A 26,154-nucleotide genomic window follows, 5' to 3' on the forward strand; every position below is an offset into this window, starting at 1 on the left:
TATGGATGTGTAAAACTGCAACTGTATAAGAGGCATATCAACATTTTTTTTTAACTAGTGAAAGCAATACTTTACGTTTCTAAACGTCAACACAGCATTGGGAATGTAGTTCGCAAAGCGAGGACAAGCCTAGTGTTTTGTCTCTGACATCGAGCCCAGGGCTAGTAACGTTAAGTCTGATCCAGCCACTCTACTGATTTATTCTGTTATTAATTACCTACATGCCAAACAACTTGGCGTTAGTCAACACTTCAAATATGAATGTGCAGTTCCTTTGTAGACCACTGGTAGTTGGTTGGCAGTGTAAGCTATCAAATATTGTCTTCCTTGCCTAGCTAGAACATGACAATTAGTTAGTTATAAACTTATAAACCGATTTACAATAATAATTGTACAGTTTACACCAGATTTATGTATGACACGTTGCGGTCTTGAATTTGGTCCGTAACTTAGCATTAGCTGGCTTTCGTCCTGACTCTTTGGACTATAATACATTTAGCATTTCGAAGGTCAGAACATTTGAAAGCAAACGACAATTTATAACATTTAAACCAAACAAAAAACGTTAGCTAACTTACTAGCTAAAAGTGGAGCTGGCTCGCGATTGTAACGTTAAAGTAGTTAGTTACTAGTAGCCTAGCATGCTGATTTGACTTGGCATCGGTGGTTTGCCAACTTAAGCCATTCAATTTAATTGTGATAGCTTGCTATCCAACAAAGACGATTTTCACACGACAGTTGTTTCGATCAGCAATACTGAGATATCTGAAAAACTTACCGTAAAATTGACTCCATGATGGGTGATAACAATTTCTTGTGATCATGAGTGATTCCCCAAAAGCCAAGGACAGACGCTGGCGTAACGTTATCGTTTTGCAAACGCCATGCAAGTAAAATTCTCCTGATAAGACGTCATTCAGCTTTTTGTTAAGCATCGGATTTCTCTTGATCGTATCGGAAAGTCTCCGTCGAAGTAATACGTTATTGAGATCAGATAATTATACTTGTTATTTCCAAGAAGATTAGCTAGCAAAACTGGGAGAAGTGTTCTTGTTGGGGGTTAACAACTTTGCAATAGAAGACGCATCCTGATTGGTCGGTGGCTGGCACCAATCTGTAGAGAGCAATGAGGTAGAGAACACTGGGTTGATGAGCTCACGCTCAAAAACGAGAAAGTTCCATCTGTTGTACACGCTATTCTAAACCCTCTGTATTACCTTGGGAATGGACCACCTAACATACAAGATGGAAACAGACGCAGAAACGCAGTCTTTCAATTGCAGTACGGAAATGATTCTTATATTATTTGAATGCTGCCTGGTGGTGCCTGACTGCAGGTTGGGAGAGATGTCAATCTGTACACTACTTACAGCTTGATTTAAATCAGTGGAACAAAATTATACAATGTATTATTTACGGGATTACAATTTTATTCTGTGATGGAACTATTCACAAAAACAAAAAATGTACCAGAAAGACCCACTAACGTCAAACTGTCTCCCTTGCAAAAAAGGTCTAACACCAGAAAACTAATTTCAACCATTGGGCATTCTCCCAACCTGTATTGGAGCAGAGCTTCCAACTCCTGATACCAATGTTCACACCAACTGTGTCCTGTGGATTGGCCTTGTTCCCCTCCTCTGTGGCAGTGCTGATGCCATATGACTCAAGTATCTACAAATGCTCATTAGGCAGTGCAGCATCTGAAAACAGTGGCAGCTGTATTTTTGTTGTTCAGATCAGGACACTATCCTGAGATTTATCCAGAGTTGGAAAATGCATGAATTGGCAAAAATAAGAGGTGAAATGCATCTTGTTAAACTGTAGAAAACATGTGGGTAGCATAAGATGAACAGTGAATTGAAAGCTGGATCAGAGGCCTAGGCCACAGTGAGCCAAACATTCTTTGGCATGTTTCTAACAAAAAGAAAGCAAGGACAAATGACACACACGCAGCATGGAACAATTTTGGGGTAATTTGTTTTGGAACTTTAATAAATAATTTCAGAAATAAAGTAATGCAAAATGTGAATGTGATGAAATAAAAAGGCACTTTAAAAACTGTGTTCTTACAACTAAGTGGGATGTTTGAAATTCTTCAAAGATCTGAATGACGTCACTCCCTTAACACTGATCTTTATAACTGAAATGTAGTCACCATTATTCAATGGAAGAGTTTGATTAAACCATCTAATTAGAAGAGAATTATTCAACAGTAAAGAAAAACACGCTGAGGATACAGGTCAAGTAATAAACCATTCAGAACTCCATTTCTGTAACTGAAGCAAGACACTTAAAAATAAGGCATATTGTTTGCAAACAAGGCAGTGAGTTCTAATATTTGGCATCGCTATTAATTAAGAGTTTAATAGGGACCTGAGTTCTTTAAAACTAAACCATTTAAACCTGGAGCCCATAATACTACTAATGTACATTAATGTCATTTTATTTATAAAGATTTACAAATATTATGACTATCTTTAAAAAATAAACATTTAAATTGATTGTTCAGGTTGAATAATAAATTGATTAACATACCTTTGCTTCCAGCCCTTTTCTGTGACTAAAATATGGCTTTACACAGAATTTCCTACAAACTGTACACATTACAATTTACTGCTGTCCTAATGGCCAGCTATCGCTACGTATCTTGTCCCATATCGACATCCAATTTCACCCTCAAAAACAGAAATAATGGCTCCACGGTTCTATGAAAGGCACAACCACACCTTCAATGACCTTGCCAGTCCTGTGGCAAAAAAAAATATCAGTTTAAACATTCCACCATGTTCTACAAAAAAGTAAAAACCAAAGTTTATACATACTGTACAATTTTTCAATTCAAATGATGCATAGAAAAAAAACGGTTAGTAAAACATATTGAAATAGTGGCAAAATGCACTGCTATTATTTGGTGACTACAAAAACAAACCATGAACATAAACCCTCCACAATATTATTTTGCATACAGTGTTGTAATGACAGAGGATTCTCCATCATTTGCCCTCGTATTTTGGATTGACAACAGTTGTTACAGCACTCTTGTAGATGGGATTCTCACCCTGCAAAAGACAAGCAAAAAGAGTGAGAAAAAGAGTAATCATGGATACATTGTCTTTGTCCCAAATGGCAGCCTATTCCCTATTTTTTTGTTAACCTTTTATTTAACTACATACATACATACATACATACATACATACATACATACATACAGTGGGGAGAACAAGTATTTGATAACCTGCAAAATCGGCAGTGTTTCCTACTTAAAGCATGTAGAGGTCTGTAATTTCTATCATAGGTACACTTCAACTCAGACGGAATCGAAAACAAAATCCAGAAAATCACATTGTATGATTTTTAAGTAATTAATTTGCATTTTATTGCATGACATAAGTATTTGATCACCTACCAACCAGTAAGTATTCCAGCTCTCACAGACCTGTTAGTTTTTCTTTAAGAAGCCCTCCTGTTCTCCACTCATTACCTGTATTAACTGCACCTGTTTGAACTTTTTTGAAAGACACCTGTCCACACACTCAATCAGACTCCAACCTCTCCACAATGGCCAAGACCAGAGAGCTGTGTAAGGACATCAGGGTTCAAATTGTAGACCTGCACAAGGCTGGGATGGGCTACAGGACAATAGGCAAGCAGCTTGGTGAGAATGCAACAACTGTTGGCGCAATTATTAGAAAATGGAAGAAGTTCAAGATGACGGTCAATAACCCTCGGTCTGGGGCTCCATGCAAGATCTCACCTCGTGGGGCATCAATGATCATGAGGAAGGTGAGGGATCAGCCCAGAACTACACAGCAGGACCTGGTTAATGACCTGAAGAGAGCTGGGACCACAGTCTCAAAGAAAACCATTAGTAACACACTACGCATGGATTAAAATCCTGCAGCGCACGCAAGGTCCCCCTGCTCAAGCCAGCGCATGTCCAGGCCCATCTGAAGTTTGCCAATGACCATCTGGATGATCCAGAGAAGGAATAGGATAAGGTCATGTGGTCTGATGAGACAAAAATAGAGCTTTTTGGTCTAAACTTTACTCGCCGTGTTTGGAGGAAGAAGAAGTATGAGTACAACCCCAAGAACACCATCCCAAACGTGAAGCATGGAGGTGGAAACATCATTCTTTGGGGATGCTTTTCTGCAAAGGGGACAGGACGACTGCACCGTATTGAGGGGGGGATGGATGGGGCCATGTATCGCGAGATCTTGGCCAACAGCCTCTCTCCCTTAGTAAGAGCATTGAAGATGGGTCATGGCTGGGTCTTCCAGCATGACAACGACCCGAAACACGCATCCAGGGCAACTAAGGAGTGGCCTAGCCAGTCTCCAGACCTGATCCCAATAGAAAATATTTGGAGGGAGCTGAAAGTCTGTATTGCCCAGCGACAGCCCCGAAACCTGTATGGGGGAGTGGGCCAAAATCCCTGCTGCAGTGTGTGCAAACCTGGCCAAGAACTACAGGAAACATATGATCACAGTAATTGCAAACAAAGGTTTCTGTACCAAATATTAAGTTCTGCTTTTCTGATGTATCAAATACTTATGTCGTGCAAATTAATTACAAAAAAAAAAAAATTCATACAATGCGATTTTCTGGATTTTTGTTTTAGATTCCATCTCACAGTTGAAGTGTACCTATGATAAAAATTACAGATCTCTACATGCTTTGTAAGTAGGAAAACCTGCAAAATCGGCAGTGTATGAAATACTTGTTCTCCCCACTGTACATACTTAACTATTTTTGACCAGGGCCCATAGTTGCCATTTGGAATGTAGTCCAAAAAGAGAATCATTCGGTTAGAACCACTTCACATATCACATTGTTTGGTTAAAATTAATTCCAGAGCAGCACGTCTCCATTTGGACAATACGATTTTCAACATTTCAATAGGGACTTGCGAACAAAGCAGTCACCAGTCCTATAATCTAGGATGTTAATGGCACACCCAACAACATGCAGTTAAATACATGTTAAACATGAACCCATTTAAAATAAGGCAGAGCGAATTGGATAGATGTTGGTGAGCTATAGACCACCGTAGTTAAAATATATATATCCCGTTTTATTAAGTGATTCATTTTTAGACATGTGTTCTTCAGGTTGCCTCAGACAGTACCAGAAACTTTAAACTCGCTACTGAAATGAGAAAACGGTTATATTACAGCTTTTGCTTTTAAGAAGTTGAATCTGTTTTTTTCTTAAGAATGAAAATATCAGTGAAAAAGGGTGAAGAAAAGATGCAAAACTGAATCACAAAACACCACAAGGGGAAAGTAAAGTACATGCAGGAAAAGGGAAAAGAGAGATAGGCAATACAAACGTAAACTTATAGGACCACGCCTTTACGCCCATAGCTTGGATTCTGGAACTTATTTATAGGGCTCTTGTATATAGGATTCTCTTGCTATGGTCAACAATGAGACAGACAGGGGTCAGAGAAAAGAAGAACAAGAAAGAGCATGAAAAGAAAGTAAGCAGTAAAAGATGACAGGATGGAGGGAGTAATGGTTGAGGGAAAAAGAAAGCAGAAAAGGTTTACCAACTAGGGGTCTATCCATCATTCAGAATACAAACATATCCAACCCCAATGGTTTAGCAATAGCCATGCTCTTTGAGAATGAGGTTGCGTCCCAAATAGCACCCTATTCCATTTATAGTGCACTACCACTACTTTTGACCAGTACCACTATTTTTGACCAGGGCCCACAGGGGTTCTCGTCAAAAGGTAGTGCACTATTTAGGTAATATGGAGCCATTTGGGACTCGACCAGAGGCTATATTCTCTCTCAGCTGTGCACTTTCTCAGCACACAAGTGCTCTGTCATTCTACTATAAACATGAAATACTGTTGCTATGACTGTCAGAGCACACTGAGCAGCTGGATTGAGCTTTATTCTGTTGGTGACCAAGCACACCCTCTCCCTCAGCTTCATTGCCTATTATGGGCATGAAGTACTGATGAGTGGACAGATAGTGGCAGCACTCCTAGCCAGCAAAATGCCCATGGAGGAAAGGCCACTCCCTCAACAGCGTGACAGAGCCAGGTTTCTGTGCTGCCATTGTTGGCACAAAACAGGAGATGTAGCTAAAGAGACAACCAAGGCACAAATATAACAGTTGGTTTTCGCACAGATAACCAAGGCAATTAAGTGAATCTCTTGAGATAGGCGTAAAAGGAATGCTGGATGAATGAGCTCTGAAATCACAAGCAGTAAGCTATATATATATATATATATATATATATATATATATATATATATATATATATATATATATATATATAGTGTGTGTGTGTGTGTGTGTGTGTGTGTTAGTTAATTTAGGACAGAAATTCATCTCACATTTCAAGAGTAGACCAGGGGCCGTATCCATCTAGTGTCTCTGAATAGGAGTGCTGATCTAGAGTCAGGCCCCCCTATCCATTCAATCTTATTCATTGTGATCTAAATGCAAAACAGATCCTAGATCAGCACACCTACTCTGAGACACTTTATGAATGCAATCCCAGATATCTGAACAGTGAAAAGAAAGCAAATCACCACTAATATAAAAGTTGATATTCTTATTTGAAAGCCAGCTGTGCTGGTGTGATCCAACAGGATGCCTTACCGTGTCCCATTTGGCGTTCATCTTCTCCTTCTCAAACTTGGCGAACTCTCTGCGGTCGTGGATGATCATGAGCAGCTTCCAGATGAGCAGTAGGGCCAGGCCAATGAGCACAATGCCCGCCACCACGCCAGCCACGATGGGGATGATGTCAGGGCCCGCTGGGCACTCTGGAGCACAGCAGGGAACACGCATGGCAACATTATGCATTTACAGTTAATCATATACAATGGACTGTGTACTTGTGTTTTGAAAGGCGTCCGCCAAATAAAATGTATAATTATAGGCCTGCACTTTGGCTCTGTCCCAAATGGCACCCTATTCCCTTCGTAGTGCACCATGTCATTTTGTAGTACACTACTTTTGACCAGAGATTATAGGGATTAAAGGTGTCATTAGGGATGCAGGCTGTAAAATGCCATACAGACATGAAGTCATTAGGGCAGGCTATTCCTAAATGGATGATCAAAGATATTTGCTTCTCAATGGTGCAGCACCAGCCATCCACTCACCCAGAGTCTCGACCACGTAGACCTCCCTCATTGTGTCGTTCCTGACGGCGTAGGTGTAGTAGAACCAGCAGTCGTTGGCGTCCCTCTCCTTACAGTGGGATAGGGGGTAGGATTGGTCGGCTGGCTGGGGCAGCTTGTCCCGATCCTTCACTCTGATCAGGTTGAAATAGCTGCAGTCCCTCTGACACGTGTCCTTCTTCTCTCCAGTTTCAAAGGCCCGGCACTGAACACACTCCCTTTTAGAGAGAGGACAATAACATGGTCAGGCTATAGCCATACAGATAGGTATTAAGATGAATAAAAACTGATTTATCATTGTCTGTTTTTTTTACAATACACATTTTTCCCCCAGGTTATACAGTGCCTTCGGAAAGTATTCAGACTCCTTGACTTTTTCCACATTCTGTTAGGTTACAGCCTTACTCTAAAATGTATGGCCCTCAATCCACACACACAATGATAAAGCAAATTTTTTAAAGAAATTTCTGCTGATTCATACAAAAAAAAAGGCTATCATATTACATAAGCATTCAGACCCTTTACTCAGTACTTTGCTAAAATCACCTTTGGCAGTGATTATAGCTTAGTCTTCTTGGGTATGACACTACAAGCTTGGCACACCTGTAATTGAGGACTTTGTTCCATTCTGCTCTGCAGATCCTCTCAAGCTCTGTTAGGTTGGAAGGGGAGCATCGCTGCACCGATATTGTCAGGTCTCGCTGTTCGATCGGGTTCTGGCTGGGCCACTCAAGGACATTTAGAGACTTGTCCCAAAGCAACTCCTGCGTGGTCTTGGCTGTGTGCTTAGGGTCGTTGACCTGTTTGAAGGTGAACCTTCGCCCCAGTCTGAAGTCTTGAGCGCTCTGGAACAGGTTTTCATTAAGGACCTCTGTACATCTTTGCCTCCATCCTGACTAGTCTCCCAGTCCCTGCTGCTGAAAAACATCCCCACAGCATGATGCTGCCACCACGCTTCACCGTAGGGATGGTGCCAGGTTTCCTCCAGACGTGACGCTTGGCATTGAGGCCAAAGAGTCCAATCTTGGTTTAATTAGACCAGAGAACCTACTTTCTCATGGTCAGTCTAGGTGCCTTTTGGCAAACTCGAAGCGGACTGTCATGTGCCTTTTACTGAGGAGTGACTTCCGTCTGGCCACTCTACCATAAAGGCCTGATTGGTGGAGTGCTGCAGAGATGGTTGTCCTTCTGGAACGTTCTCCCATCTCCACAGAGGAACTCGGGTTCTTGGTCACCTCCCTGACCAAGGCCCTTCTCTCCCCGAGAGCCTTGGTGGTTCCAAACGTCTTCCATTTAAGAATGATGGGGGCCACTGTGTTCTTGGGGACCTTCAATGCTGCAAAAATGTTTTGGTACCCTTCCCCAGATCTGTGCATTGACACAATCCTGTCTCTACGGACAATTCCTTCGACTTCAAGGCTTGGTTTTTGCTCTGACATGCACTGTCAACGGTGGGACCTTATATTGGCAGGTGTTCGCCTTTCCAAACCATGTCCAATCAATTTAAATTTACCACAGGCAGACTCCAATGAAGTTATAGAAACACATTTTCAAGTCTCCTAGCAAAGGGATTGAATACTTACGTAAATAAGCTAAAAAACTGTTTTTGCTTTGTCATTATGGGGTATTGTGTGTAGATTGAGGAATTATTTTTATTTAATCAATTTTAGAATAAGGCTGTAATGTTACAAAATGTGGAAAAAGTCAAATGGGTCTGAATCCTTCCAAAGGCAATGTACAAATCCACAACTCCCTGTCAGCATTGTGGGTGGGTAATAACAGAGATAAAGAGACGATGTTGTCTATGGTTAACACCCTGAACAGGGACTCACTTGTGCTCAGCGCAGACTCCGGGGCAGGTGGGGCAGATCTCACAGGTGGGGCCCTGGAACTTGGGGTTGGTGCATTTGCAGACGCCACACTCGCAGGTGCCCCGGCCATTACATATCTGCTTGTTGGCTGCCAGGCAGGTGGAAGTGTCCAGGGAACAGTCGCAGGCGCTGCCTGTGTAGTTGGCATCGCAGATACACACCCTGCACTCACAACGCCCATGTCCTAGTAGAGAAAATAAGAGATTGAATCTATGCTAGGCCTACACAACACAGCCATCCATTTTGAAGAATCATCCAATCAAACAAACATTTTCTTTCAGTAGGTTAGGCCATGGCTGAGGAAAGAGGTGGAGAAAACAGACAATTCATGATATGCTGTACATTTTAAAAACACATTCTTTCAGTATTTTCTTCTCTAGATGTTACAGTATGCAGCAGTGTTGAATGAATACAATAGGTCTACGAAAACTTGTATACATTCAAACAAAGAGGGCCAGCCACAGGTCCTACCTCCACAGAGTTTGTTGTTGGAGCGGTCACAGTTGAAGTTGTCACAGTCGCAGAATTTCCCACTGTACCGTTCCTCGGGGTTCTCCCTCTTCTTACACTCACATGTTCCACACACACAGTCTCCGTTGTTGCTGCAGATGTCTGTACCGTTGTCCTTCCGACAGTTACCGTCCAGGTCGTCTGTCCTCACCTCGTCTGTGCTGCACTCACACAGTCTGCCGATACGTCCTTCGTTGCACCTGAACCAAAGCAAGATCGTATTCATTCGTGCATATGGAAGCAAAAAATGGTACTGCGGAAAACAAAAAAAAGCATTTCTTATTGGATAAGTTAATGTAGTCCCTTTTGGTCCTTTTTCTACCGTTTGGATCCTAGTGAATATGACCCGTATAGTTTCAGAAGAACATTATGGTAATTCACACCTGAAAATCAGAACCCAAACCAGTGTTTTATGTTGTGCCTACCTGCAGGCTCCACACTCAAAGGTCCCGTTGCCATTGTGGCAGATCTTGCTGAGAGGTTCTCCGCCTTTGGAACATTCACATTCGCAGATGAAGTTGAGGACGATCTCCACATCCTCATTGAAACCCAGCGGCTTGATCCTAATGGTCTCTGACTTGCCTTGAGATGGACACTTCTGGGACTCGATGGTAATGTCAAAGGACACCTAGGAGATAGGATGATAGAAGGCATTAGTAAGCTCCTGGAGACTGGTCTTGAGAAAGACCTCTGAGCTGAAACGTTGAGTAACGGTCAAATATATTCCCTCTTGTTTTTCCAATAGTAACCTCCTAAAAATGTCTTGGATGGTTTACACATTTTTCTAGATGTATTACATTGACAAATGTAAATTCTCCACCACTATTTCAATAGAGACTAGACCACCAAGGACAGGAAGCGCTCGCTCTCACTTACCTCATCTCCAATGGAGATGTTAGAGCATTTTCTTCCGTTCTCTCCCGTACCAACCACGCCATTCTTGCAGATGGACTTGTATTTTATGGACACACCTTCAGGCACCTTGTTGTTCTCCAGAATGACTTCAGATGAAAGAGACTACCAAACAAAGAATGTTAACCAAATGTGTCAATAGAAAAAACCTGGTAAAAAGTAGTACACTATTTGGGAATAGGGTGCATTTGGGACAGATCCCAGGTATTGATTTTCTGCACAGTAATTATTAGCTTCACATCAAAACAGCCTTTCCCATTCAAAGCTGGTGTCAAAGCGAGGGGGTTAAACTCACATTGTAAGAATCGATAATGAGCTTGATGACGTTGCTGGAGTTGGAGGACAGGGTTCCTACTGCTGACTTGGGGATGAGATTCTTCAGTTCCTTGTAAACCGGCTGGAATTCCTCAGTAACTGCAAAAATTGTCTGAATGTTGTTGTCGCTCAGTTTCTGGACCAAATGGGCAATGGAGGGATAGTCCTATTAATTGAAAAGAAATGAAAGATGAAAATGTCAAAACAAACATCCAACGATCTGTACCACAGAGACATCAGCCAGTCATACAGCATGTTATACCATATATGATAACCTTATTGTCCGTTCACATGGAAACCGTATTGTCCGTTCACATGGAAATTCATGTGGTGAGGTGAGCACACAAAATAAGCACACTATAATGCAACAAATGCAATACAAAATGTCTGGAAGGTATAGAGTATATAGTATACAGAGAAACACATACGTAGTAATGGCTCATGGTGTACATGTTGTTTTCCAGATGACACTTTCCATCGTTGGGCAGAACGATGCCGCCCAGTTTGCCGTCTCCAGCAAAGTGGAACCCAGCGTCAGTGGAGAACACCAGCAGACGAGTGACGTTCCTCCAGCCAATGGCATCCTGATGGACAGAAACAAATACTACCAATTAGAGCTCTCGAAAAATAAATTCTCCAAACTATATCAAAATTCCTTGTTGCAATGCTTTGCACTAGAGCTAAACCAATTTAGTCGACTAGTCGATTGTTTGGTTGATAAGCTGTTCTTTAAGTCAGGCAGTAGCAACATTTTTATAAACAAATCATGGTGTATAAGACACCTGTCTGATGGACTGATCCATTGGTATTTGGTATTTTATTACGATCCCCAATAGCTGTTGCAAAAGCAGCAGCTACTCTTCCTGGGGTCCACACAAAACATGAAACATAATACAGAACATCATTAGACAAGAACAGCTCAAGGACAGAACTACATACATTTTAAAAAAGGCACACACAGCCTACATATCAATGCATACACAAACTATCTAGGTCAAATAAGGGAGAGGCATTGTGAGGTGTTGCTTTATCTGTTTTTTGAAACCAGGTTTGCTGTTTATTTTAGCAATATGAGATAGAAGTTCCATGCAATAAGGGCTCTATATAATACTGTACGTTTTCTTGAATTTGTTCTGGACTTGGAGACTATGAAAAGACTCCTGGTGACTTGTCTGGTGGGATAAGTGTTCAAGTTGACTATGCAAACAATTTGGGATTTTCAACACATTGCATCACTTCTTATTTTTATAAGAAACATTAGTCTCCTCAACTCTAAGCCATGAGAGACTGGCATGCATAGTATTTATAAGCCCTCTGATTACAAATAAGAGCAAAACGTGCAGCTCTGTTCTGGGCTGCAGCTTAACTAGGTCTTTCCTTGTAGCACTGGACCACACGACTGGACAATAATCAAGATTAGACAAAACTAGAGCCTGCAGAACTTGCTTTTTGGAGGGTGGTGGCCGTGGGGATGGCACAGTCCATCGGTGTAAGACATTTGCTACTGAAATTATATATGGTTATATTATGTAAAAACAATGGTGCAAAAATAATATTATTTTATAACAAATGCGCTTTGTCCCGCGTTGGATAGTGGTCGCTGTCCGCGGTTCTGAAATTGACGCCTTTTCCTAGACCATGTTGCAATGTGCATAATAGCAAAGTTAACCAGCATATTGGTGTGGAGAACAATGCGGGGGAAGACAGCCCTTGCCTTAATTCTCTAAGAAAATTGAGGAGAGGGAACCAATTAGGTCTATAAATCAATAGCCTAACTGTTTAATGTGCCTGGCTTTATGCCTGTGTGATTAATAGGCTACTGATTCTGTGCGCACCAAGCCTCAGGCAACCACAACATGTCAGATAAAGTACACAAATTCAGCTGTTTTTAATATTTGTTATGCTGTAATAAAGGCTTTACACTTGTTTTCTATTAGACCAGCCTCTCTTGTATTATTTATAATTGATTTAGTGTCGTTTACACTGTTCTAAATGATTTGTATTTCTAGTAGTGACCTTCATTTTCCTTGATCTTCTTTCTATTATTATTATTATAATAGTCATCATTATTACAATAATAATAATAATAATAATGTTGTTTTCATTGGTAGGCTTAGTATAGTATCCTTGTATAACAACCATTGAACTGTAGGCCTAAGAGCACATCCTGTTTAGTCTTACTTAGGCCTATATTTCAATACTTACGTAGGCTACTGTATCAATCAATAATGTATTAGTTCATGTTATCCCAGCATAGGAGTCATTCATGATTTGAATAATTAGAGTAAACAATAAATGGGCCTAAACCGTTCCATTTCGGGAATAGCATTCACGAATGAATGCGACTTTAGTCTTTGCTGTAATAAAGGCTATAAAAAAAACTGACTCTGGTACGCTTATTTATTTAATGTTTACAGTCAGAAAATGTATATTGTAATCTAACAGCACCCGTTTGACACACATAAAATGCACGCAGCGCTTGCGCCTCACGTTTTTCTTGATCTCCAGTATTTTCCACAACTAGTCAAATTTGTTCCACACATCTGACTTCCCCTTTACCTCCTGAGCAACCAGTAAACATTCCCCAGTTTCAAGTTTATTTGTTACGTCCTCTGCATCCATTTTGCTGTCACGGGTTACAGTGTTCAGAGTTAGTAATAACCAATTTATTGATGATATGCTATAGGTCAGGCCCTATTGGTCACATGCATGTGATGCATACGTGTCATGTGAAGAGAGCAAGAGTTGAGGGAATAGGGAATGTTTTAACTAAACAAATTGAGGGATTTCAGTAACAACATTTAAGTCAGAAATGGCTGCAATTCTGTTGCAGCTTCAGCAACACGGGCAGTGTGAACACACTGTTGGTGTTCTGTGGTGGTCGCTACAGCAGGGAGGAGAGAGAAACAACGGGTGCTAGTCACAGTCACTCGCAGTTTTGTTTTAACACAGTCTGAGCCAGGCCCAGCACAATCAAATCAATTGCGGTCGGACTCCTGCTAGTCATTTGTGTGTCTTAATTATTTAATCAAACAGTTCGCTTAAAGCATCAGACAAGCTCAGTGCCTATAGTTGATTTGATTAAAATGCATAAGATGTGTCTATATATGGAGAAATATATTTTCAAATTTTCAACCAACCGATTGGTCGAATGAACAGACAACTTTAGTTTTTTGGGTACAGCCCTACTTTCCACTGGCTGGTATTATTTCAACCATTCACCATTCTAGCCGATTTGGAACATTTCTGTACTTCTGGGCTGGTATAAAGAGTCTTATATTAGAAGTGCTGATCTAGGATCAGGTCCCCCCTGTCCATGTAATCTTATTTATCTTGATCAGTAGTACTACTGATTGATCCTAGATCAGTCGTACTACTCTGCGCTTTATGAATGCAGGCCCTTAACGGAGACTAGCACACTTAGCCCATGCCAGGTCACTCACCCCACAGACTGCCACCTGCATGATGGCATCGAAGCCTCCCTCAGGGGAGTCCAGGTTTCCAGAGATCTGCTGCTTGCTGACCAGGCTGTTGAACTGCTGCCCATTCTCGGTCAACTTGAGCACGTTCTTATAGCTGAAAGGGCTGGTGCAGTTCTCATTGCTCGTGCAGGGGTTCAACAGCCTGGCTGGGGTGGTGCTGATGTAGGGCATCACAGTCTTCTCCACAAATGAGCCAAAACCTGGTTAGGAAAACAGTCAAGGTTTAGAAAGAGCTGGCAGAGGAGGCAGAAATGGTTAGCATCTGGCTGTAGCTAAGGAGGATGGACAGGAGTTGGGAAACCAAGATCTAACATCCAAAGACAGGCTAGCGGCAGGGGGAGGCAGGAGAGAAACATTGAGGAGTGGTGTCCCCCGTCTTATAACCCTGTAGCTGGCCTACAGACAGGGAGAGATGGCCAACAACTAACTACCTATCTGTATAAAGAAGACCTTTTATAGTCGACCGAAGAGTTGTTTCACTTTGAACGTTTTAAAGTTGAATGTGTCTTACCAATCCTGAAGTCTGACGTGATCTCCTGCATCTCACGCATCAGGTCAGTCCCCAGGTTCTTGACGTTCTCCAAATCGTCTTTCATGGAGAAAGAGAGGTCCATCAAGTAGTAGAGGTCGATGGGGTAGTCCTCTGCCCGCTTGAACTTCAACTTAAATGTCTGGGCCTCACCTGCATGGTGGAAATAGAATAGAACAGATTCAGAGAACATGTTGACTTCATCATTCCGGATGATACAAACAGCAACAGGATTCTGACTGACAATTTAGATATAGCCATCAATGACTGCATGTTAATGGAAAGTTCAAGAAATATTTAATATCCTAGCAGGAGGCAGGGCCAGTATTCACAAAACCTCTTATTAGAGTAGGATTGCCGATCTAGGATCAGTTCCTCAATGTCCATCTAATCTTACTCATTATGACCTACAAGATAACTCCTGACCTGATATAGGATCAGATTTAAGTCTTTACCAGATCGGAGGTTGAGGCTGAGTTTCTGGGGCTGGATCTGAGTGATCTGGTCAGGCTTCAGCTTCTCGGCCACGTCCTTCTTGCGGTTGGTGACGGGCTTGTCCTTGTCGATGGAGATACTGCCCCGGGGGTTCTCGATCTTGGCCTTACTGCAGCCCTTCGTGATCAGGGACTTCAGCTCATCACAGCGAGCTGACTTAGACTCTCCCTGCTTCAGGAAGTCCTGCACAGAGAAAGAAAACAAAACACGTCGTCATTAGCGATGACAAATAACCCAAACTTTATTTATCGACTTTTCACAATAGTTATCATAGATACAAAAATACACGGTATGCCTGTCAAGACTGGCCCTTGACTAGAAGTGCCCTGGAGGTTTGGATTTTAATGAGTTGTGTCCTCTAGCTATTTAACGTTACCCTGCATGTGCAAGCTATCTGAACACTTTCCCTGCGTCCCTAATGGCACCCTATATAGTACACTACTTTTGACCATGGCCCATAGGACTCTGGTCTAAAGTAGTGCACTATGTAGGGAATAGAGCGAATTTGGGACACAGAAATAGGCCATTCTCCGTCAGGAACAGGCAAAGTTTAGATTGGATGCACATGATTTTACACAAGGTACAGCAGTGGTTTGCCAAAGACAATGTGCCAAGTCTGAATGAATATAGTACTATGTCTGGCCTCGTTCTTAAAAGGGGGATTTTTCTGAATCAAACCATCACACAATTTTATAATGGGTATTATTGCTGAAGATGTCAGTTTTTGCTTCTGTTTCAGCAGTGTTGAACGAGGTACCTGACATTTGGTGTTGCTCATTGAGATTGGTAAACAGGTCGACTGCACTAAGTTCTTCAGCAGCCTGCATTGTTGACCTTTGATAGAACAGGTGTGCATCCCACATGGCACCCTATTCCCTATATAGTGCACTACACTTGACAAGGCCCCATAAGGCTCGGGTCAAAAGTAGTGCACTATGTAGGAAATAGGGTGCCGTTTGGGACACAACCCCAGGCAAGCTCTGACAGGAAGTGTCAGGGTGAGTTATGTTCCGCAACGTGACTCACGACGGCTCTGTATTACAATACTCTGAGTTGCCTGCACCCCCCCCCCCCCCGCCCTACCATTTCACAGCAAGCTCTCTACCTGGTATTGTAATGATATCCCTGCCATTGTTAACCTCTAAATACAAACACTGTTGAGGTAACTGCTTCTAGTTCGGTAAGTCGAAACATTCTGCCCCTGTGAGCGTGTGCACTCAAACAACTATCAAAAGAGACACTTACCGCGTCTGTACACCATCCACATTTCTCTGCCACCTGGATGCATTCCCCACATGATTGTGCATTCGCCTTGATGCAATCACTGCCCTCTGAAAGGAAGAAGCAATACTTTGTAAGAAACAGCCACAACTATTTGCCAAGAGGCAGCATTCAGAAAGTTTGCGCCATAAACGGCACCCGATTCCCCGTGTAGTGCACTACTGTGGTCTACTATGGTCAAAAAGTAGTGCACTACATTGTATATAGGGTTCATTTGGGATGCAGAAATTTAAAGCTGCCCCCTCTAGCTGGCTCAACATGCCATTTCACTTCTTCCAATATATTCCATTCAAAGCCAGGCAGCTGTAGACAATTTTTTGAATACACAACATCCTCCCATTAGGACATCCGGTCTCCTAAAACCATAATGCAATCCTAAAATGAACTGCCACACTATCATGATCTGAAGAATATGCATCAAAGAGCAACAAAGATAAGTCAATAGAGCAGACAAAACAGCAAGATGTAGAACATTGTGTGTCTTGTGTGTGTCTCAAATGACCTTACCTTGCTGTGCACTGCAGAAACATAGGATTCCTAATAATGTTGCTATAGAAAGTAGCTTCAGATCCATCTGAAAGGAGACAAAAACAGACAGTGGATTAATTCAATCTACATGACATGGATTGAACGAAGCACTTATCATATTCTGAAAGCAAGAAGCCACAAAGGGCTGTAACGGAAAAGATATCGCGATATAGGTATAAAAAGTCTCCCTGGTCTTAAAAACCTGCTGTATGTAAAACATTGTGTGCTACAGCTTGGAAAATAAATATATGTGTCTCTGGATGACAACATACTGTTTGTTTTCCTAAAGAAGTTAAATATGCTTCGTGTTTTGTTTCCTTGCCAAGATACTAAACAAGAATCGCGATACTGGCATCTTCCAAGCCGTACAAAAGGACCTCTTTATAAGTCGCAGTGTAGAATATGCATGTCAGTGGTTATGAAGCTGTGGTAAAGCATTTGGTGGAGGGTTTTAAGTGTTAGAACATCTAGATACGTTTCCTGTATGTGACCAAATCTAACTTTTTGTTAGGCCTCTATCATGAGGGTGTTTTGAGAAGTGTGCGAAACATTTAGCACAACACGAACAAAGCAAGTTAATTTCATGTAGGGATAGACGGCTGCTGTTTAAGCACGCCGAAGGTAGTCAGGGATGGGAATATCTAGTCCTTCAGATAAGGACCTACACACCCCCAGAGATAGAGGACAGGAGTCAAAGTCCTTGCTTTAAATGTGGTCGTCAGCACTTGAAGACATTGTTTGAGCTGCTGCTGCTTAATCATCTTTAACATAAATAGCAAACTAATGCAGCACTCAGAACACTACCACCATTGTCACTGAACAGAAAACCAATCAAAAAACTATTTAGGAGAAGAAGAAAAAGTAATCAGCTGAATTCTGATGTCATTTTCGTTACAAGACCTTGGAAACATGGTGGCCAACATTCATATTGGGCTAACCCCGATACAGAGAAGATCTGTAAGCATTGCACTGCCTACATTTTACAGTAAATATCTGCGTGCGCCACTCCTGAAAAGACTGTACACAAACAAAGAGATTTCTAAAATTGGTGCACGCCATACATACACGTTTCCCGTTGTAAATCAGACCCGTCCTGAAACTGTGCGAGTGTCAACGAGCATTAAAAAAACGATTGTATGGCGACAGTAACGCTCTTATTTGCTGTATAATTAGGAAGTATTCGAATTAGGCAGAGGAAATAGCAATAACGAACTTGATCAAATGTCTTTGGAGGTGATGGCAGAAAGTTAAACATTTGCTATAAGCCTATACAAAAAGTTTATGAAAGAACAATTGCAAATAGCTGTGGACCTGTAAACAGACCGTTTGAATTTAATAGGGCCTAATGTTTAGCATTTACTTTTTCTGCGCTGCCTGCGAATTCTGAAACAATGTCTACGCACAGTGGTAGCCATGCACACTTCAATACTAAATATCAACTGTCTGTTCACCTGTATGCTATATTAACCACACTTCTTGTCTGATGCATAGAGGTAAATACTTAAAATAGTGTATCTAATAGGGCCAAATAAATGAGATGGTGATGGTGATTTGTTGTAGACTATGACTACTTTGGGAATATGAACCCATCGTGGTTAGAAAAGGCGAAGAAGTTATTCTGCAATGGTTATGAAAATACTGTGTGTAAAAATGCAACAGTCTACTCGATAAATTTAAAATGACAATATTCAGAATTAAGCTACAGAAGTAACCTACAGCGGTCTGTTCCACGTCAATCGGATCGGATGGCATACAGAAAAATACATGAACTGGCTTATCTATTTAGTACTGTAAAGCGGATCCAATTATACAAGCGATGGGAAGAACGGTATCCTTGTTGTAGGCATATGCTACCTCGTGACTATGAAACCATCACAGAAAAAAGTGAGGAATTGATTACTCATTGATCATGGAAATTAAATAAATAGCCTATTCCTAATTATTTTAAAATGCAATTAAATAGATTCTCCATTCTCACTAATGGCAAATGATTGCATCTTGTTATGAACCTGTTCATAGTTATGAATAAGCATGTCCATCATATCTACTTGCAATGCAATTAGAGATGCACCAATATGACATTTTGGCCGATACCCAATATTTTCCTTACCGATATGTAAAAATCTTGCGGCCTCTTAACTATTTAACTGTACTAGAATGCTTAACACACACAGCGGTCTAAGGCGCTGCATCTCAGTACAAGAGGCATCACTACAATCCCAGGTTCGAATCCAGGCTGTATCACATCCGGCCGTGATTGGGAGTCCCATAGGGCGGCGCACAATTTGGCCAGTGTCGTCCGGGCCGTCATTGTAAATAAGAATTTTAATTGACTTGCCTAGTTAAATAAAGTTCACACACACAAAAAAAAAATTTGTTGGCATTTACACATGTCCCCATTACCAGTAAAACATAATCAAAACCTATCTTTCACTTACTTGCTGTGCTGTTTCGTTGTTGAGTCATTTCATTCTCAAAAAGGATTTATATGGAACGCCCTTTGGGTCGTTGCGTGTCAAATAATACAACATCTGTTTCAGTAGCTATAGTTAGCTAGCTAACTATATAGCTAGGTGTCATCTAAAATGACCCTAATTTATAAGACAGTTCTTATTCGATTAATGGTGATCGGACCCATCTATGTGAAGCTAGCCACAATAGTGGACTTTGCGGGTTAGCCTTCAAAATAAAAGTATTGCATAATTCTACTATTTGTATTCATTTGCATCACTGTCAATTACATACTTTTACTTAGAAGGCAAACTGCAAATTCCACTATTGTGCCTAATCTTTATTGTGGCTAGCTTTGCAACACATAACTCGGTCCGGTCGGGCCTCACTAGCCAGATTAAGCTCTTTTATTATGTTAGCTTTGGGCAACATGGTTAAGTAGCTGGCTAGCTATTTATTTTCATGAACTGAAGTTCAATTTCAATAGGCAAACAACAAGTGGCAACCTAGCTAATACTTACTCACAAGGATTCCTAAATCATTGCTAAGAATAATGAAAATGACTGCAGATTCTACTGGGCATTGTTTTTCAGGTTGGTTGTATTGGTGCTAGCTAGATACCAAGCTAAAGCTAGCTAGCTACCCCAGAAGTTTCAGCCGAACAAATTATGCTTTATTACCAACGCGGTATTGTAAAAACATAGTTCGTGGCCGGTGTTTGCAGACTCTTTGTACAGCTTTGACAGTGCTACTGTATATTTTTTGACACGCAAAGACCCAAACGGCGTTTCATAGTATGTATGTCGTGAAGCTAATAGCAGTGACGCTATTACTGTGTTAATTCGGTAGGGCAACATCTGAAAAATAGCGCACTTGGTAGTGTGTACCGGTGCTCGACCAGTCAGCATAAGTCAAGATCACCCACGACAGAGAACGGTTGATTGTTAAGGAATGCATTCCATCATCTTGCCTTTAATGGATTTAGCCTTTGAGTTGTCTCGCTGAAATTGTCTTACTCTTTCAAATGACTGCTCGACTTCTTGACTGCTCGATCCACACAGAAGACATTGTCTGAGAGATCTAGAGAAACATTGTACGTGTCGTTATTACGTAATGTACCTACGTTATATAGGAATGCACGGTAGCTTTGACATCGGTTTTTAATGTCTGCGTTAAACTAGACATCGGCATCTTTAGCTAATATCGTCCGATATATCGTGCATCCCTAAATGCAATACTTCAACCACTAGAAACTGTGCGTACGCATGGTCTCAAGTTTGTAGAAAGGTGAGCACATTTTCACATCAAGTTCAGTTTTTATAAATGCCAACTTTGCATGAAAAACATGCGTGTACACTGTTTATAAACGAGACCCCAGGATCCCAAATGGCACCCTATTCCCTATATAGTGCCCTACTTTTGACCAGGCCCCATAGGACTATAGGTCAAAAGTATTGCACTATATAGCGAATAGGGTGGCATTTGGAACACATTGCTTGACAAGACCACTGCTTCCTAACACAGAGCAGAGAATGGAGAGGTGTGAGTCCTCTACTCCCATATATGGTCCGGCAGCTACATGCCTCCCAAAGTCCTCCTCCTTCTCGCTCTCTCTCCCAGTGACACATTTCCTCTGACGGCCTGGAATCTGCCCAGTTCTTCTCACTTATGAAGTCAGCACCTCTCAAGTTCTCTCCCTCTCTCAGCCCGGTAAAAGACAAAGAATGACGGAGAGAGTCCGCCTTGCCAACAATACTTGGTTAAAGAGAGTCAGAGAGCAGAAATAGCCTTATTGGGTATCTTATACTGTAGCATTACCCACTTCACAAATATCACTGAGATATCTCAAAAGTACACCCAGTACTGCATTTCTTTTCTTGACAAAATGATCAGCTTGGGCAGTATTTGAGGGAGTTGTGTCTCTGGAACAGACTCCACATGTAGTTGTACACAAGCACGCACAAACTACCTCAGGCATTTGCGTACGTGAACACAGCCTAGCCTACAGTGCCTTCAGAAAATATTCAGACCCCTCGACTTTTTCCACATGATTAAATTACAGCCTTATTCTAAAATTGATTCAATCGTTTTCCCCCCCACAAAATACCCCACAATGACAAAGCAAAAACTATTTTTAGAAAATGTTGCTAATTTACATTTAAAAATATATCATATTTACATACACCACTGTTCAAAAGTTTGGGGTCACTTAGAAATGTCCTCGATTTGAAAGAAATGTTATTTTAATGGACAAGAAAATAGCCTCAAATTGATCAGCAATACAGTGTAGACATTGTTAATGATGTAAATTACTATTGGAGCTGGAAAAGGCAGATTTTTTCAAATGGAATCTCTACATAGGCGTACAGAGGCCCATTGTCAGCAACTATCACTCCTGTGTTGTGTTAGCTAATCCAAGTTTATCATTTTAAAAAGGCTAATTGATCATTAGAAAACCCTTTTGCAATTATGTTAGCACAACTGAAAACTGTTTTTATGCTTAAGGAAGCAGTACAACTGGACTTCTTTAGACTAGATGAGTATCTGTAGCATCAGCATTTGTGGGTTCAATTACAGACTCAAAATGATCAGAAACAAAGTATTTTCTTCTGAAACTCGTCAGTCCATTCTTGTTCTGAGAAATGAAGGCTATTCCATGCGAGAAATCTCCAAGAATCTGAAGATCTCGTACAACGCTGTGCACTACTCCCTTCAAAGGACAGTGCAAACGGTCTCTAACCAGAATAGAAAGACGAGTGGGAGGCCCCGGTGCACAACTGAGCAAGAGGACAAGTACATTAGTGTCTCTAGTTTGAGAAACAGATGCCTCAAGTCCTAAACTGCCAGCTTCATTAAATAGTGCCCGCTAAAAGCACCAGTCTCAACGTCAACAGTGAAGAGGCTATTCCGGGACACTGGCCTTCTAGGAAGAGTTGCAAAGGAAAAGCCATATCTCAGACAGGCCAATAAAAAGAAAAGAGGGTAAAAAAAAACACACCCTGTTAAGAACTCTTTTTATTTATTTAAATATTTTTTATATATATTGACTTTCCAAAGATGGGCAAAAGAACACAGAAACTGGACAGAGGAACTCTGCCTAGAAGGCCAGAATCCAGTAGTCGCTTCTTCACTGTTGACATTGAGACTGGTGTTTTTAGCGGGTACTAATTAATGAAGTTGCCAATTGAGGACTTGTGAGGCGTCCCCACAGCATGATGTTGCCACCACCACCTTTCACCGTAGGGACGGTGCCAGGTTTCCTCCAGAAGTGACACTTGGCATTCAGGCCATGGAGTTCAATCTTGAGTTCATCAGACCAAATAATCTTGTTTCTCATGGTCTGAGAGGCTTAAGGTTCCTTCTGGCAAACTCCAAGCGGGCCGTCATGTGCCTTTTACTGAGGATTGGCTTCCGCCTGGCCACTCTACCGTAAAGGCCTGATTGGTGGAGTGCTGCAGAGATGGTTGTCCTTCTGAAAGGTTCTCCCACCTCCACAGAGGATCTCTGGAGCTCTGTCAGAGTGACCATCAGGTTCTTGGTCACCTCCTTGATCAAGGCCCCTCTCCTCAGATTGCTCAGTTTGGCCTGGAGGCCAGCTCTAAAAAGAGTTTTGGTGGTTCCAAACGTATTCCATTTAAGAATGATGGAGGCCATTGTTCTTGGGAACCTTCAATGCTGCAGAAATTTTTTCGTACCCTTCCCCAGAACTGTGCCTCGACACAATCCGGTCTCTGAGGTCTACGGACAATTCTTTCGACCTTATATAGACAGGTGTGCCTTTCCAAATCATATCCAATCAATTGTATTTACCATGGGTGGACTCCAATCAAGTTGTAGAAACATCAAGGATGATCAATGGAAACAGGGTGCATCTGAGCTCAACTTCGAGTCTCATAGCAAAGGGACTGAATACTTACGTAAATAAGGTACGTTATTTATTTTTAATCAATTTTAAAACATGTCTAACAACCTGCTTTTGCTTTGTCATGATGGGGTATTGTGTGTAAATTGCTGAGGATTTGTATTTATTTAATACATTTTAGAGGAAGGATACAATGTAAGAAAACAGGGGGGGGGGGGTCAAGGTATATAAAAGTAACACGTCCTGTGGCGGTACTGGCCAGGCCATCTCCACCAAAGAGCTTCAGTGATACCCTCTCACTCACAAATATGGTTAAGAGACGAAAAGCTGCCTGGAAATCTTCTAACTGTCACAACTGATTTTAGCAGTCACATCCAAGATGTGAAAGGGTATAAAAAGGTACAAGAGGAGCCCATCTAGACGTAGCCTACATCTAAAGAGAGACACCAGGGTCATATTCACCAGTAGACACTAAACGGAAGAAAATGGACTGAAACATGGAAGGACATCCTGAACTTGTCCATTAAGAAACTCACATTTTCGTTTGTTGTGCATTAGTAATGAATACGATCCAGTTGAACATGATACAACACAAATAGCAGCAATCTAACCATCCAGACTCCCCCCAACATTCCTGGACAGGATCTTTGTTTCCAGCTCAGGGTATCATCCTCTACAAAGCACCAAATTGCAAGGGGTTGACGGATATAGGAGACATCCCAAATGGCACCCTATTCCCTATATAGGGCACTACTTTTGGCCAGGGCCAATGTTTCAAAACGATTACTTTTTCTCTCAGCTCCTTGGAGAAATTTGTAGAATTGCAGGAAATTGGCTTAAAAAATGTAAAAAATAATCTACCTACACCACCAAGATGGGGCCACTAAAATCCAGCCGTGCACATGGGCTGACCACGCCCTTCGCAATGCCCCCTGCCACACTGAGCACCTAAGCCCCCTTTTTATCCAGAAAGAACATTGGTAGCCTAGGCTAAAGGCATCAGCAGTCAGTTTGGCTGGCACATAGCCAAACTCTGCTAGGGTGAACCGAACGAGCGTGCTTGCATACTCCCGTAAAAAGATCTTCCCTTGAAAAAACAAGCAGCGGCAGTACTGTTTTTCCATTGTGAGACGCCGTAGCCACTATAAACTTCCTCAAAATAGTCAGAATTAATACAAGAAATCTGTCATTAATTTTGACGTTTTTGCAGAAGAGATCTTAGTCATGCAATTTTACATCTAACTAAGATGTTTGGTGAAGTATTTTTCAATGAAAAAATGTGCTTGAAAATGAGTCATCTCTGGTTGAATTACAAAGATTGTTTAAGAATTCCTACTGTTGACCAATTACCGACAAAGGAGCGTAGACTTCGGCTACCGACTACAGCTTGCCTCCATGTGTGCCCGGACAGCCGGGATAAAAACCCACCAATGTGCAAAAATGTACAATGTACACAAAATGTCATAATATATGCACAAACTCTTCTGAACTCTTTCGGCTTGGAAGCATGTGAACGCCATATGGAAGAACTGGTACTGTGAAACCTGACAAACACAGCTAAGAGAGACAATTCTGCTAATTGAGCAACATTTTGTGTGTGTGTCTAAACTAGAGGTCGACCGATTAATCGGAATGGCCGATTAATTAGGGCCAATTTCATAAAAATCGGAAATCAGTATTTTTGGGCTACCTTTTTTACTACCTTTAACTAGGCAAGTCAGTTAAGAACATATTCTTATTTTCAATGACGGCCTAGGAGCGGTGGGTTAACTGCCTTGTTCAGGGGCAGAATGACAGATTTTCACCTCGTCAGCTCGGGGGATCCAATCTTGCAATCTTACAGTTAACTAGTCCAACGCAATAATGACCTGCCATTATTGCACGGTCATTGCACTCCACAAGGAGACTGCCTGTTACGCGAATGCAGTAAGCCAAGGTAAGTTGCTAGCTAGCATTAAACTTTTCTTATAAAAAAACAAATCAATCATAATCACTAGTTAACTACACATGGTTGATGATATTACTAGATATTATCTAGCGTGTCCTGCGTTGCATATAATCTGACTGAGTATACAAGTATCTGACTGAGCGGTGGTAGGCAGAAGCAGGTGCGTAAACATTCTTTCAAACAGCACATTTGTGCGTTTTGACAGCAGCTCTTCGTTGTGCATCAAGCATTGCTGTTTATGACTTCAAGCTTATCAACTCCCGAGATGAGGCTCGTGTAACCGAAGTGAAATGGCTAGCTAGTTAGCGCGAGCTAATTGTCGCTGTGTTGCTGGTTCGAGCGAGGAGAGGGACGGAAGCTATACTGTTACACCGGCAATACTAAAGTGCCTATAAGAACATCCAATAGTCAAAGATTAATGAAATACAAATGGTATAGAGGGAAATAGTCCTCTAATTCCTACAACCTAAAACTTCTTACCTGGGAATATTGAAGATTCATGTTAAAAGGAACCACCAGCTTTCAAATGTTCTCATATTCTGAGCAAGGAACTGAAATGTTAGCTTTCTTACATAGCACATATTGCACTTACTCCAACACTTTGTTTTTGCATTTAAACCAAATTGAACATGTTTCATTATTTACTTGAGGCTAAATTGATTTTAATGATGTATTATATTAAGTGTTCATTCAGTATTTTTGTAATTGTCCTTATTACAAAATATATATATATAAAAAATAATAATAATCGGCATCGGCTTTTTTGGTCCTCCAATAATCGGTATCGGCGTTGAAAAATCATAATCGTCGACCTCTAGT

General features: G+C 41.4%; 1 protein-coding gene across 2 annotated transcripts in view; it reads right to left on the reverse strand.

Annotated features, from left to right (window-relative positions):
* Positions 1 to 1,963: 1,963 nt before the first annotated feature.
* Positions 1,964 to 26,154, reverse strand: part of LOC109875271 (integrin beta-1) — a 31,762-nt gene continuing 7,571 nt past the window's right edge. Inside the window, exons 2-16 of one of the 2 annotated variants that reach the window (XM_020467557.2) lie at positions 17,054 to 17,120; positions 16,511 to 16,596; positions 15,226 to 15,448; positions 14,753 to 14,923; positions 14,203 to 14,441; positions 11,188 to 11,343; positions 10,740 to 10,925; positions 10,409 to 10,549; positions 9,958 to 10,160; positions 9,494 to 9,732; positions 8,984 to 9,206; positions 7,134 to 7,369; positions 6,625 to 6,791; positions 5,336 to 5,419; positions 1,964 to 3,062 (exon numbers count right to left, since the gene is read on the reverse strand). In XM_020467557.2, the coding sequence (XP_020323146.1) occupies positions 5,342 to 5,419; positions 6,625 to 6,791; positions 7,134 to 7,369; positions 8,984 to 9,206; positions 9,494 to 9,732; positions 9,958 to 10,160; positions 10,409 to 10,549; positions 10,740 to 10,925; positions 11,188 to 11,343; positions 14,203 to 14,441; positions 14,753 to 14,923; positions 15,226 to 15,448; positions 16,511 to 16,596; positions 17,054 to 17,120 (2,415 nt within the window). In that variant the 3' untranslated portion in view covers positions 1,964 to 3,062; positions 5,336 to 5,341. The remainder of the gene's footprint in view (positions 3,063 to 5,335; positions 5,420 to 6,624; positions 6,792 to 7,133; positions 7,370 to 8,983; positions 9,207 to 9,493; positions 9,733 to 9,957; positions 10,161 to 10,408; positions 10,550 to 10,739; positions 10,926 to 11,187; positions 11,344 to 14,202; positions 14,442 to 14,752; positions 14,924 to 15,225; positions 15,449 to 16,510; positions 16,597 to 17,053; positions 17,121 to 26,154) is intronic. The other variant, XM_020467558.2, reaches the window with a different exon arrangement.

This window comes from Oncorhynchus kisutch, linkage group LG30 (assembly GCF_002021735.2).
Source record: "Oncorhynchus kisutch isolate 150728-3 linkage group LG30, Okis_V2, whole genome shotgun sequence".
Lineage (NCBI taxonomy): Eukaryota > Metazoa > Chordata > Actinopteri > Salmoniformes > Salmonidae > Oncorhynchus > Oncorhynchus kisutch.